At 40.5% G+C, this 13,800-nt stretch overlaps 1 protein-coding gene across 2 annotated transcripts; it reads left to right on the forward strand.

Moving 5' to 3' along the window:
* Positions 1-684: 684 nt before the first annotated feature.
* Positions 685-13,517, forward strand: si:dkey-27c15.3 (GON-4-like protein). Of its 2 annotated transcripts, none has more exons than XM_017429586.3 (27): positions 685-748; positions 1,157-1,203; positions 1,446-1,681; positions 1,868-2,091; positions 2,257-2,331; positions 2,440-2,490; positions 2,561-2,614; positions 2,754-2,849; positions 2,928-3,020; positions 3,145-3,300; positions 5,148-5,358; positions 5,506-5,607; positions 5,820-5,860; positions 6,203-6,315; positions 6,390-6,573; positions 6,678-6,764; positions 7,032-7,209; positions 7,699-7,849; positions 7,999-8,146; positions 8,223-8,339; positions 8,590-9,438; positions 9,818-9,907; positions 10,245-10,451; positions 10,532-10,675; positions 11,219-11,460; positions 12,032-12,134; positions 12,239-13,517. In XM_017429586.3, the coding sequence occupies exons 1-27, from the start codon at positions 722-724 to the stop codon at positions 12,350-12,352; spliced, it is 4,140 nt and encodes a 1,379-aa protein (XP_017285075.1). In that variant the 5' UTR covers positions 685-721; the 3' UTR covers positions 12,353-13,517. The 2 variants fall into 2 exon arrangements, with proteins under 2 accessions (XP_017285075.1, XP_017285076.1); XM_017429587.3 differs by lacking the exon at positions 685-748 and adding an exon at positions 773-1,039.
* Positions 13,518-13,800: the final 283 nt, after the last annotated feature.

Raw genomic sequence — 13,800 nt, forward strand, 5'->3', positions numbered from 1 at the left:
CCAGAAAAGGTGTTAGGGCCCACAGTATTTCATCCGACTCCAGTAACTAGAGACATATCTTTGGGCTGCACTCAGGACTTAAGCACAAAACAATTATTTTCCTTGTAGCTAACTAAAATGCTGGACCTGTGCAGAGTATTGATTTCATTGGAATGAACATCTATATCAACCTGCAAACCTTCAGGAACTAGTGGTATAGCACCCTCTTGTGCATGAAAAGTAACATGAATTTATGTGTATACTGTTTTATAAGAGGACATGGTTCCTGTTTAAGCCAGTCAAGCTGCATTTTTCAACATGTTTCCACATCTGCAGCACAAAGAGGTAAAGGTTAAGAAAAGTGGCTCAACCTATAATCTTACATCTAAAGAAGTTCCACTTTTACATCTCAGATGCACCATAAACTTTACAAACCTATTTTGAAACGCACATATTTATTTGCAATATATTGTGTTGCAGATTAAGTGGAATGTCTTAAGGTTGTGCTAACAAGAAAATGCCTATATAAAAGCCACAACTTTATATTTGTATTTTAAAATATATATTGAGAATACAGATCAAGATCACCTGTCTTTAAAAAAATCAGGTTTCTAACTTATCTAAAATCCCCCAAATAGATTTTTTTTTTTCTAAACGTTCAAGAGGCGCGACCAAAGACTGTAAATACAGGCGCGTCTAAATGACGTCACCGACCCTGCGACATCGGAAATGTAGTTTTTGGATGCAGAGTTGGCTTGTAGTTGTGGCGGTAAGTGTGTTTTGACTTTCAGCTCAGCAGTGTGATCATTATTAAGATTCGGTTTATTCTGAACGGTACCGAGTCGATAGAGAGAGCTGGACCTGGACACGCTCCGGAAGTGGCTGTCCGCGGAAGGAGCGGGCTCTCGGGCTAACTTAGCTGCTGCTAGCCGGCTGGACAGCTAGCTACTGTCGCCAGTGTGTTCGCTCCTCTTGACCGCCTTAACTCTTCGAAACCCGGCGTGAGGTTATCTCCAGGCGCTAATCAAAGCTAACTGCTAAATGACAGGAGCTAATAGCGGTAAATAACAACACGGAGCGTTCAAGCCTCTCTCGAGCATGTTTGTTTTTGTGTGAATAAGAGTATTTTTGCAGCTCTTGTGTGTCACAACATCTAACCGTATTTTGATGTTAACAGGACCAGCGTAAATGTAAGAGCTTCACATTGCAGCTGGAATTAAAAAAGTGAGTTAATGTTTAATTTTCTTAGAGCTTCATCAAATATTTATTGTCCTAGTTTAATTTATTTTTTACTTTTTACTAAGAGTGTCTCAGCAGTTTAGCAGAGAGGAGTTAAAACTTTTATTTATATTCAGCAGAACTGTAACAGATTAAGATGCACTTACATTTTTAAACCCTTTTTTGTTGAAATAAAACATAAGTGACTTTTCTGCTTTATTTTCTGTCTGATGATGCCAACGACTCAGGGGTCAGAGGTCATGTTTCTCCACAATGAACCCAGTTTGCAAACGCCTCAAACTAAGCCCATCCAAAGCACAACACGCTCCTGGCAGCACCAGCACTACCCAGAGCGTTAGACCGCCTCAACTCAACTCCCATGATGCTTTGCTGCTGCCAGGGGCCAGTGCCGAGGAGGAGGAAGAGGAGGGTTACCTGCTGGTGGAGGAAGACACCACTGATTCCAGCCTTGTCATTACTATGGGTAAAACAAACACTCTTCTGTCTTCCTGGCTTTCTCAAAATCCTCATGGACGAATTTCAAAAACTTATAGCCCCTAATATGCAACTCCAACCTGAATCCTGAAGAGTTAACATATATCCAAATGAGAGACAAATTCATAAAACAGTGGTAGTATTTGTGCTGATGACGGAACTGTCTGTGTCTCAGAGGACAGTCAGATGAAGGCAAAGACAGCGAGAAGGAAGGTTACGAAGAAGAAGAAACAGACACCAAATGAGGGGGGAGCTGATGAGAAGTGCAGGACCTCAGAAACTGAGGAAGAGGAGGAGGCAAGAGTGGAAGTGGAGATTGACACCCAACTCGACCAGTCACTGGAGACAAAGTCCAAACAGCACAACCTTACCACTGTGAACGTCAAAAACATCATCCACGTGAGTTCACTTATCATTTTCTGAAGTGATTCATTTACCAACAAGTCCTTAACTGTGTTTATTCCTGTCATCGTGGACAACAAGTCTTGTGGATTTGGAAACATTTGCTCCACGACAGCTGTGCTTTATGTTTTGAATTTTAAAAGCTTGATCTTTGCCTTACAGGAAGTAATCACCAATGAGCATGTGGTCGCAATGATGAAAGCTGCTATTAATGAGACGGAGGCAGTCCCTCCTTTTGTGAGTTTTTATTTGCTGTCCAATTAACACTCTCAGCCAAGCTACAATATTGCTTCAGTCACCATCTCATTAACAAGTTTTTATCATAAACTCTTTTTCTATTTTTAGGAGCCTAAAATGACTCGATCCAAGTTAAAAGAAGTAGTGGAGAAGGGAGTGGTGAGTCTTTGTTTAAAGAGGTCATTAAATCCCAGAGAGTTGAGTTTCTCATATTTTTATTTCCCAACAGGTGATCCCCACCTGGAACATCTCACCCATTAAGAAAAGCAGTGACGTCAATAAGGTAAATAAAACATTAAATCCAGCCTGTCTGGTTTATTTACAACCCGCACGTCATCACAGAATTAACAAAATTTTACTTTGGAATAGCATAAAGTTTTACTGTTTCTTAAAAATATAAATAGCAAAACAATTGTCTCCAGGCTCCTCAGTTTGTGGACATTCCTCTGGACGAGGAAGACTCATCTGACGAAGAATATCGCCCAGATGAAGAAGAGGAAGACGAAACAGCTGAAGACGTGAGGCTTTGCTTTGACTGGCTGCAGCACACTTTTATTGTGATGGTTATTGATTGATTTGTGTGTGTGTGTTTGCAGACGTTCCACGAGAGCGACATGGAGAGCACAGCTTCATCTCCAAGAGGAAGTCGACTAATCCGAGCAGAGGAGGACAGCTGCAGCCCCTGGCAGGTAACAGAGAAACACTAGAAGCAGAGTTAAGTTATATCTGATGAACCACAAAGCTGCAGTTGTGTTGTGGGTGTCTACAGTAGCAGATTTTATCTTTCATGACTTGTTTCTTTTCTCTACTCAGACTTCTCGAGTTCGGTCCCGACGTTTGAAGGTGGGGTTAATGGGACCTCCCCCTCCCCCCAAAGCCCTGTCCCCTAAAGGTGTGACTGACAGCGTCTTCCTGGAGAAGCTTCATGCTGTTGAAGAGGAGTTGGCAGATTGTATGGAGCCCTATCAGGTAACTGAAATACTGTCAGGTAACACCAAACACGTGAGACAAACGTGGTTGGAGCTGTTCACAATGAGGTTAAACTTCAGCTGAAATCCCAATAGATGATTGAAAAATAAATGACAACTACCAAGATTGTTATATTTATTCCAAAATTTGCCAATTGAAATAAATCAAAAAGTTTTTCAGGAATGGGACAAACTATTATCAAGATATATTTGGCAAGGTAAAAGACCCAGAATTGGATATAAGGTATTACAATTGGAAAAGAAAATGGGAGGTTGGGGATTACCTTCTCTAAGAGACTACTATTTAGCAGCACAGACAAGAACATTGATTTACTGTTGCGATCCAACGTATGAGGCTCAATGGAAAACTATTGAAACAAAGGCAACACCCATTCCTATACAGGCAATTCTGGCAGATGTAAATCTACAAGGTTTCATAAATAATATAGATAACCGTTGGATGAAAACAACCCTCAGAGCTTGGAAAACTATAGTTAAAGAAAATGCACTTGAGAAAGATTTGACAATAATAAAATGGCTCGCATATGATTCAGACTTTACACCAAATAAACTGGACGCCAGGTTTAAGGACTGGGCATCCAAGGGAATCACTGCTCTATGCACAATAATGGACAACGACATCTTAAATGATTTTGAAACACTCAAGAGAAAATACTCTCTGGACAAACAGGACTTTTATCGATATTTGCAATTAAGGAATTTCGTTAACTTAAAATTTAAACCAATTTCTGATAAAAATATAACATTACTGGAAATTTTTGTTAATGCCTACAAATCAAAAATTAAAGGGAAAATTATCTCCCTTATCTATAAAAACTTAATGGGCTTAAAAAACAATTCAACCCTGCATATCAAAACAAGATGGGAGAGAGAGGGCAATTTGACAATAACAGAGGAGGAATGGACAACAATATGGAAATATCAATGGACACACAATAAATCACTACACTGGCAAGAATATGGATGGAAAAACTTGGTAAGATTCTTTATTACACAAGCGCAGAAATGTCACTACGATGGAAATCGTCCCGTATGTTGGAGAAAATGTAGAAATCAAAATGCAAACCACTATCATGTATTCTGGGACTGCCCAATTATAAAAGATTATTGGAAAGAGATAAATAGTGCCTTACAAGATATCTTTAAGCAAAACATTCCTTTTGAGTTCAAGCTTATGTATCTAGGCATAATTCCTCAAGATGCCACAAAGAGAAACAAGTATCTGATGACTATCTTACTAACGGCAAGTAAGAAAAACATTACAAGAAAATGGTTGTCATGACCATGCCAACATTAGACGACTGGATTAACATAACATTTAATATATATGAAATGGAAAAAATAACAGCCTCTCTCAATCAGAGGACTGAACAATTTGATCAGTGTTGGAGGATTTGGGTAGATTATGTAAAACCTAAAAGACCTGATTTCATCTTTAAAGACCAAACTTCTTAAATCTAGACAATCCACTCTCCTATGATAACCATACCTTATAGTTATTTTATGTTATATTTTTTGTTATTACATTTTCTTTTCCTGTGTAATAACTTTTCCCTCTTTCTTTTCCTTAGTTGCTTCTATCATGCCTTTTTTTGTTTTTTTGTCTTTCTCTTTTCTTTCCCATATGATCACTCAATAATCTTTCTCTGAGAAGTATAGTTATATTTTGGAAGGCAGTGGACTACATGTAAATTTTATTTCAAATGTGGAAATTAGTCTGGTGATGCCTAATGTTATGTAAATGATACTTGCTCGAGAAATAATAAAGATATAATAAAAAAAAAAAGAAAAATAAATGACAGATTGTTGTTTATCTATCACTCTCAGCCTCTGTCTGAGTCTGAGGATGAGTCGGGTGTGATGGCGTACCGGACTAGGTCTAAGCGTCCTCTTCGGGACGTCCCGCTGGGTCAGCTGGAGGCGGAGCTCCGAGCCCCTGACATAACTCCAGACATGTACGACTCCAGCTCTGCGCCTGAGGACAAAGAGTGGACTGGTTGGTTGAGAGGCCTGATGAGCTCAGATGTGGATAATGAAGGTGAGTATTTGTCTTATTGTTGGGTCTAAAAGCACTTTCCCATTTTGTAAATATATATAATAAATCAAAATTCAGTCAATGCCATCAAAGATCAGTGCAACATCTCATAAAGAGTGTGTCACAGAATCTTGTTTATCTTTCCACCAGAGGAGTGTGATGATGAAGATGATCCAGAGTACAACTTCCTGGCTGACACGGATGAGCCTGATTTGGAGGATTACCGTGACGACAAGGCTGTCCGCATCACAAGTCAGTAGTTACATCCACAGTAATAATTATCGCAGAAATAACATCATCTTCCAGCAAAGTGGCTGCTTCTCCTGTCACTTAAATCCAGCCCAGAGCCTTCTTTTTTGTCAAATTTGCAAATAATCTGCAAAGGTTTAGGTTTTAAAGTGCTGACTTTTCCGCTCAGCTGTTACACTGATTAATCAGTCTCATTTTGTTTGTCTGTCCTGCAGAGAAGGAGGTGAACGAGCTGATGGAGGAGCTGTTTGAAACGGTACAAACTCTACTGCTTTCATTCATTCATTCATTGTGACCCTGTCACACTTAACAGTTTTCATGAACTGATAAACCAAATAAGTGAACAGTAACAAACTGCTAATTGTCAGTTTTGCATACAATTTCCCCACGTTTTCCTTCTATCAATACTGAAAGCTAATTCCTACCCTTTTAGTATTTTAGTCACTATAATCTGAAAAAAAACATTTGTTTGGATTGTTTGCTTTTACAGAAAAAGCTTACAATAATTATCACCCTTAGATATTCAGTGCAGGTCTTAATTTTAGACAGAAAGTATAAAATATTAGTTTTTGCGTCTCTTTTTGTATCTGTGCATCAGCTGAAAGAGGACCTGGCCGGACAGGAAGTGGATGATGAAGGCCATGAGGAAGAGGAGGAGCCACAGGAGGAAACTCAGACTGTTCAGACACACACGTTTGAAGAGCAGCACACGTATGTAAAACACTCATTCCTTTAGAAAACGGTTTTTATGCTCTGCCCTGATAACCTTTTTGTTCATTCTTCAGAGGACCAGCTGATGACGAGGCAGAAGATGAACCAATCACAGAACTGCGTACGGTGAGGCAGCAGCTGGCTTTGATCAGAAAGAGACGGCAGACGAATGCGTCGTACGGCACGCACTGTCCAGAACCGTACATGCTGAAGCTGAACGCTCCGCAGAAGCAAAGACTGGAACAGCAGCTTCAACAGGTACACTAAAACAGAAGAGGAGAACCTCCACCGGCTAACTTCTGAGAAGACTCAGTTTATTCTCTCACACCAACATTTTTCCTCTCTGTTTGTGCTGCTCTCAGCATGTCCAGCTGCTGACTCAGATCCACCTGCTGACTTCTCCTGTCCCCAAACTGCACAGTGAAGCTGAGACCACCAGGCAGTTCTTGGTAACTCACACAGTAACACGTTTCACTTGATTAAAAGAAGTTGTTATAAAACTGGCTTGAATAAGATCCACATTTTTGCACAACCGGTATGAGACTGCAGGGGAAATCACACCTTAATGACGGTTTTATTACAAACATGAAGCTGTTTCAGTGCCGTAAACTGCTAAATAATAATTATTTCTGAATGTTGCTGAATGCAAATAAATCTAAAACTGCAGGAAACACTGTTTAATTTTAAAACGTGCGTATTTTTACGGTGTTTGTCAGTTTGAGTTGGACGTGTTGGCTCAGAGGGGCGAGCTCATCGGGTCTGCAGGTCGTCCCGCTTTTCGAAGCGCTTTCAGAGTCTCCAACCTGCAGGAGGCCCTGGAGCTGCTGGAGGAGCTGAAACAGAATCCCATCGACTACCAGCCACAGCACCACAAACCTGACGCCAGAGGACACAGTGAGTAGCACGCAGCGTGGAATCATGGGAGATTTGGGCAGCTAGTTCCTGTCGTTGTGCTTACATTTGAAGGAGCAGTTAGCAGGTTTGTCTCCAGCTGTTTCTGGGTGGTCTCCATGTCTAAGAGTTTGTGTTATGTTTGTGTTAAGCATTTGGCTTGTAAGTCTGATTCATGCAAGCAGAAGTTGTTTTGTTAATTGTCTAATTAAAAACATGAATAAAGATAACTTTTCTTGTACAGTGAGTCTAATTGACTAGTCAAAGATGTTTTTTTTATTTGCTTTATTTGAATTTGTTTAGGTCTGTGTCAGTTTGGCTGCAGAGAAGTGGAGGATCTTTGTTAAATAGAGGATGCAGAATTCATGAATTTCCTTTAAGGAGATTTTATCATCAGATCTTTGATTTTCCGTCAAGGCCTTCAGATTTCAGTAAAGAGCTGAGTGTGATGATGTTGTAAATGTACTCTTGTCTTTCTGTCTGTGTTGTCAGTGCGCTGCTTCCCCGTCATGCCAGCGGAGTTGGCCTGGTTAATAGCCACTCGTTCAGTGTTCCTTTACCCCGAGCTCCTGCCCTGTGCCAGCCTCGACCCGGCTATGTACTGCCCCCGCAGGACGGCGGCTTTCACTGCAGCTGAGGACTGGTAACACAAACACACACTTGCAGGGTTGGGTTTTTATTAATCAGGGATGTGTGGAGTACTTTTGAGTAGACTAGCAATTACCTCTTCCACAACAAAGACAAAAGAAAAGCACAGATCAGTTTTAGAGATTTGTCTCCTTGTTTTATCAGTCTGCTGGTGCTTGGCCTCAGGAACATGGAGGGGGCATGTGACCCACCTAAGCTTGTGTCTCAGTTTCTGCTGAGGAAAACCGTGGTACAAGTCAGACGGAGAATCCTGCAGTGCTGCAGACCTGGTACACCTGACAACATTGTCAAGGTATTCCAACCAAACACACTCACAGCTGATTGACAGCTGTCTCAGCTCAGGGTGTTTAACTTTATGTCCTCCGCAGGCCTTCAGGTATCAGCAGGTGGTGTGGTCGATGCCAGTAGCCTGCCGTCATGTTGATCCGGCGGTGCGACGCCCACCTGTGGAGAGGGAACAGATCGTCCTGCCTCTGTGGCTCGTGGTATGACAGCTGATTATCTGCATGGTTATAATTCCAGTCTGCAGTTTAACTCAAGGCAAATTAATTCATCCAAAGCTGGAATACTGGAAAAACAAATTGTCATTGCAAATGTCTCTCCTACCTACAAACAGAGAAATTGTTGTTTTAATTGTTCTATGTGGCAGGTTTTTTTTTTTTTAAATTGCCACCAAACTGAGTCAAATGTTTTTTGTAATTTGTTCTCAATTTAAAAATGTTTGTTTTCTCCCAGCGTAGCCTCCCTGTCATCTATCCAACCATCAAACACTTCAACAACCCATCTGGCTCCGGCCCAGAAGCTCCAGCCTCCTGCAGGAGGAATAAGGCCCGTCAGAGTCACCTGGCCTTTGTGCGCTCCGCCCCTGACACCTACAGCTTCCCACCTGGGACCAGGTACCCGCCTCGCCTCCCCAAGAACCTAGACTTCAAACGGATGGGGTTCGTCCTGCTGCAGCAGCTCCTCCCCTCTCCCCCTTATGATGCTTCATCCGTCTCTGAAGGTCCGCTCAACACCTCCTCCGCTTCTTCTTCTCCTCCGCAATCGCTAAGTCCTCCTCAAGCCCTCCTGCAGCGCCTCCTCCTGACCAAAGCAGACAAAAGTACTGACATCATACCTGCCTCCACTGTTTCCTTGGCAACCATAGATCAAATCAGACAGCACTGTCGGACACTGGCTGGCCTGAGGAGGAGGAAGCCGTCTGCTGTACTTCCTGCTGCAAGGAAACTTTGCCTGGACGGCAGAGGAATGAGGAGCAGGAGGAGGAGTGGCAATGAAGCCCCTGCTTCTCCTGAAGGCTCCACCTCCTTTCGGGAAATGGGCGATGATTCTATTAGAGTTAATAACGAAGAGGAAAAGGAGGAAGAGGTGGAGGAGGAGAGTGACCTCCTCCTGGCTCTGTCTGAGTCTTCACCCAGTGTGGCAGGAAGCGATGCCCTCGAGGACGACCTGTCTGATCCGAAGGAGGCGGAGTCAGAAAGTGAACAAGAGGTGACCGTGACCCCATCTAAAGCAGCAGAAGAAGAGAGAGACGATGAAGGGACATCTTCAGATGAATCCAGAGCATCTGTCATACAGCTGCAGGTCAAAAATGTATTTATAATTTTAGATTCATGTTAAGGAAATTTGCTGCTGATTCCAGACTCTGTTTAAAAAAAAGAAACAAAAATATGTTGTTTCATTTATTCAGAAACACATAATGTTAAGTGGGGTTATGTGTGTTTATTTTGCTAAATGCCTGCAGGTAAAAATACCTTTAAAAAATAATATTTTTAAAGCTACTATTGTTTGTTAAGTTCAGAGTTTCTGATAAATCAAGCTGTAAAAGACTTAAAATCATCTATTTTATTAATCACATTGTTTTCAAACATTGGATTCTTTACAACAAAATCAATCAACACATCGACCTGGAATGAAAACTGACTTGTAACTGTAAACTAAAACTTCTAATCTGTGTTTTTAGGAGCAGCTGTCGTCAGATGACTCTGAAGATGATGAAGATGAGCAGAGGCAGTCGGAGGACATGGTGTTCGCTCAGGATTATCTTCACAGAGTAAAAACACACTTCTTACTAGTTTACTTGCTTTTATTTTGAAGGAAGTCATTCTTTGTTAAATTAGGGCTAAAGTTAAATTAGGACTTGGGAAATAAACTGGTTAAAGAAAGTTGTAAGTTTTCTAAAGCTTGTAAAAACTTTAATTTAAATATTTATTTTCTGTTTTTTTCTTAAAATCATAACATTCCCTACAAGTATGTTAAAATCAAATTGCTTTTTTAGAATTTTATTTTATTGCCAAAACAAAAAAAAGTTGGTTTCATCTCAGCAAACTCTGGTTTACTTCCTCCTGTCCCAGATGTTCCTACGGTGTCTCTTTGTGTTTCCTGTGCAGGTATGTGAAGCGGTGCAGCAGCGTTCAGGCCTTTCAGAGCAGCTGTTGCAGATGTTGGATGAGTTTTCGTCAGCGGGGCCTTCGGGGGCGTCAGGGATCCCGGAGGTTTTGTTTAACAGACTGAGTTCTGTCCTGCAGCCGTGGCCTCAGCTGCTCAAAGACTTTGCTGCCTTCCTGAACCGCAGACAGGCTCGTAGATGTGGACTGGTGGGTGACGTTACTCTAACATCACACTGACTCTACCTGGTTTAACTCGGGGACCAAATTTAAATCTTCTTCTCTGTCAGCTGTTGGAGCAGCAGCTGTTTGAACGCAGCAGGCGGTTTCTTAGACGACTGGGGAAAAACCTGGGAGAAAACTCCTTACTTTACCAGCAGGTGGTTTCTGTGCTGCAGGGAAGCACCGCCCCCTCCTCAGAGGACATGGACAAGGTAGACAATGACCTTTAACCCCCCGTTAGCACTAAGTTCATTATATGTTTAAGTCATGTGCAAAATAGCTTTGATAATTAATCCTAATACATTTTTATGTGTTTGTTACTTATATGTTGTAGTTTACAGGCAGGTAATAAACTTATGTTTACTAAATGTGTGTTAAAATAAAAAGAAAATGTTTTAAAGGCTGTAAAGAACGCAAATAAAACAGAAAAGAAAGACAATTTTTGGTTATTTTGAGTAAATTTGTCACGTTGTATTTGCTTCATGCATTTAGCATTTCAGAAAGGTTCCTGGCAGTTCTGTTTATGCATCAATCAAAATTTAAAAAGAACGTTTCCTGCATTAATAACCCACAACTAAAATTAATTGATTTAAATAACAATCATTGCATGTTTTATTTAGACATGAATTCAGAACAGGAAACTGATTCATTCAGTCATATTTGAGGTTTTTAAAACATTCGCTCCAATGTTTTAATCCATCAGAGAACACATTAAGGACTAATCTGAGAAATGTTTATTGTGTTTCTGCTCCCAGGTGTCATCTCTGCTCAGACAGCACCCAGACCTGCAGGAAGAGGTCCGAGACTTCTTCCAGCAGCTCCACACCTGCTCCTCACCTGTAGCAACCAGCTCCACGAACCCTCATGGCAAGAACAGAAGGACAGCCAGAGCTGCTCACACAGGAAGTGACAGTGAGGAAGAGCGGGAGCAACAAGCAGTTTGTGCCAAAAACATCACAGTGACGTCCAACGGCAAGAAGGTCGTCGTCTGGACACGGTCAGAGCAAAACATGCACACGGTGACACTTTTAAAAATATAAAACATCATAAACACGTTAAATAAGTGTGAGTTTTTATGTTTTATTTTACTTTTCAATACATTTGATGCCCCAGTTGTAGCTGTCCTCGAATCCTCCACATGACAACGTGTCCTTGGGCAACAACGATAACTTTACACAACCTGAAATATGCTTGTTTCCTGCACAGTAGAAAGAACTCCTTGTTCTCTAACTTTCACTGGCTTTGTGTAAATCAAAATAATATAATAAAGATCCGTTTATAGCTTTAATGTGCAAATATTAACATTTAAAATAATACAAAGATCTTTTGTTTTGTATAACACGTCAACCACCTTAACTGCAAATCTTTTTTTGTTAGTGTATTTGTGTGTTTTTGTTTTATACATAGTGTTAAGAGTAAAAAAGATGAATATTGTTATGAAAAAATCAAAACAAAGTTATTGTTAAATATAGAAAGGACCACATAAACATAAGATAAAACATTATAGAACATTTTAAAAGTCTGAAGATGTCTGTGAAGTTTAAAGCAAATGGAAATCTCTGTTTCAGTGAGGCTGACCGCATCATCCTGACGGCCTGTCAGCAGAGAGGAGCCAACAGGAAAACTTTCAGACAAGTGTCCTCTCAGCTGGGAAACAAGACTGTCCAACAGGTGAGAGAGGACAGAGCTGACGTGTTCATCGTGTTGCATCCTGAGCCGAATCAGTACCTTATAAGTTCTTTACTTAGTGAAGTATAATTTGGTGTTTCCTCCAGGTACGCTTTCGATTCCAGGACCTCATGAAGCTCTTTCACTCTGCATCCCAAAAGTCCACTTCCTGTTCCTCGGAGGGCCCGCCAGTGAGCAGACACAGTGCAGCTCCTGACTGAACAGAAGCCCGTTTCTGAACACAAAATCAACGTCTGAGCTAAGCCTGATCGATATCTGCCGCTGTGGAATCACATATGTGACCTTTCAGTTACGGGGTTCGTGGATGCAAACACAGGCGATGAGACAAAGTTTGAGCTGAGGGGGCTTAACAGCTGGAAAAAATAATAATAATAACAGCTAACTTGTAGTTCACTGGTTTAATTCAGGAGCATCGGTTGTGAGTTTAAATTTCACCTCAGTGACATAGAAACTCAAAGAGGGAAAAAAAACCTTAGAGTTCATTCTTGTTTTACGGGTCATTTACAGCTGATCCAGAAAGCCTGAAGAACATTTTAAAAATAATTCGGTGAGTTCCTCTGAGGATACAGAGTCTGAGTCAACCCACACCTGTACAAAAACTAATATACTTCAATAATGGAAAAACAAGTATTTTAGTAACTGTCTCCTTCCAGATTTGGGTTAAAACTGTGATGATTGTGAAAAGCTTTAATCCTAATTGCTCCAATCACTGTGAAGACCTGAATTATTCATAACTTACCTCACGTGATGCATCGAGGTTCTTCTTGAAGACTAAAGCCTGAATTAAAAACAGACTGATCCACTGAAGTCGAGGCACATCGCTGCAGATTAATGTTTGTTTTTCAGAGTCATGTTTTTTCCACATTCCACCTGATGAGCAGTAAAACCAGTAATATTAAATATAAATCTGGGGCTAGTGCTCTGCTTATTATTCTTTTAATTCATCCATGCCTTAAAAAAGAGCTGCTGTCTCTTCAGTCTGAACAAATTTGGTTTTAATGGAAACTTCAGTCAGTAGTTATTGCAATTTATTTCAGTTGTGGGATTTGAAAATTTAATCTTTCTCTTAACAAACCCATTCGCTTGAGGTCTTATTTCTTTATTATTTAGTAAAATTTTACAAACTAGCAGCTTGATTGATCACTTGAAGACTCATTTATGCCAAAACTCAAATAACAGAAGATTTTATCTTCCCAACTGGGGGGTTGAACCATTTTTGCCTGTTCTTGTGTTTCTTAACAACCTTGTCTTCATGTTTTGGGAAAGATGCTCCAGCTTTCTATTAAGGTTTTGAACCGTTTGTTTATTCATATTGAATATGGAAAAAATGAAATTCAATAAAGAATTTTTTTTACATTTCTAAAACTGCTCGTGTTAAATTCTTTCTTAGAATTAACTTATGATGACCTGTTTTTATTTCTTTCTCTGAATTGCGCCATCCATTCGCACATTTCAATTTAATGTGTAGTATGTTTGAACTCAGGTTTTTACAATGGATGTTTACTGTAAAGAAATAATTTTCCTCTGGCATACTGTGTTCATTATCATGCCGATTCCTGAAGCTGCATTTAGTTGAAGTTTCTCTTGATATATCTGTTTCATTGTGGGCTAGCTAAAGGCATGCACGCTATCGAGATTCTGTTTATCT

This window comes from Kryptolebias marmoratus, linkage group LG5 (assembly GCF_001649575.2).
Source record: "Kryptolebias marmoratus isolate JLee-2015 linkage group LG5, ASM164957v2, whole genome shotgun sequence".
In the NCBI taxonomy this organism is placed as follows: domain Eukaryota; kingdom Metazoa; phylum Chordata; class Actinopteri; order Cyprinodontiformes; family Rivulidae; genus Kryptolebias; species Kryptolebias marmoratus.

What these genes read in the sequence shown, in the direction of transcription:
- si:dkey-27c15.3 (XM_017429586.3), top strand. Translation starts at nt 722, where the DNA reads ATGCAGAGTTGGCTTGTAGTTGTGGCG. An exon ending in CCTCAGAGGACATGGACAAG is followed by an intron (nt 10,676 to 11,218) that starts GTAGACAATGAC and finishes TTCTGCTCCCAG; the next exon opens with GTGTCATCTCTGCTCAGACA. An exon ending in AAGGTCGTCGTCTGGACACG is followed by an intron (nt 11,461 to 12,031) that starts GTCAGAGCAAAA and finishes TCTCTGTTTCAG; the next exon opens with TGAGGCTGACCGCATCATCC.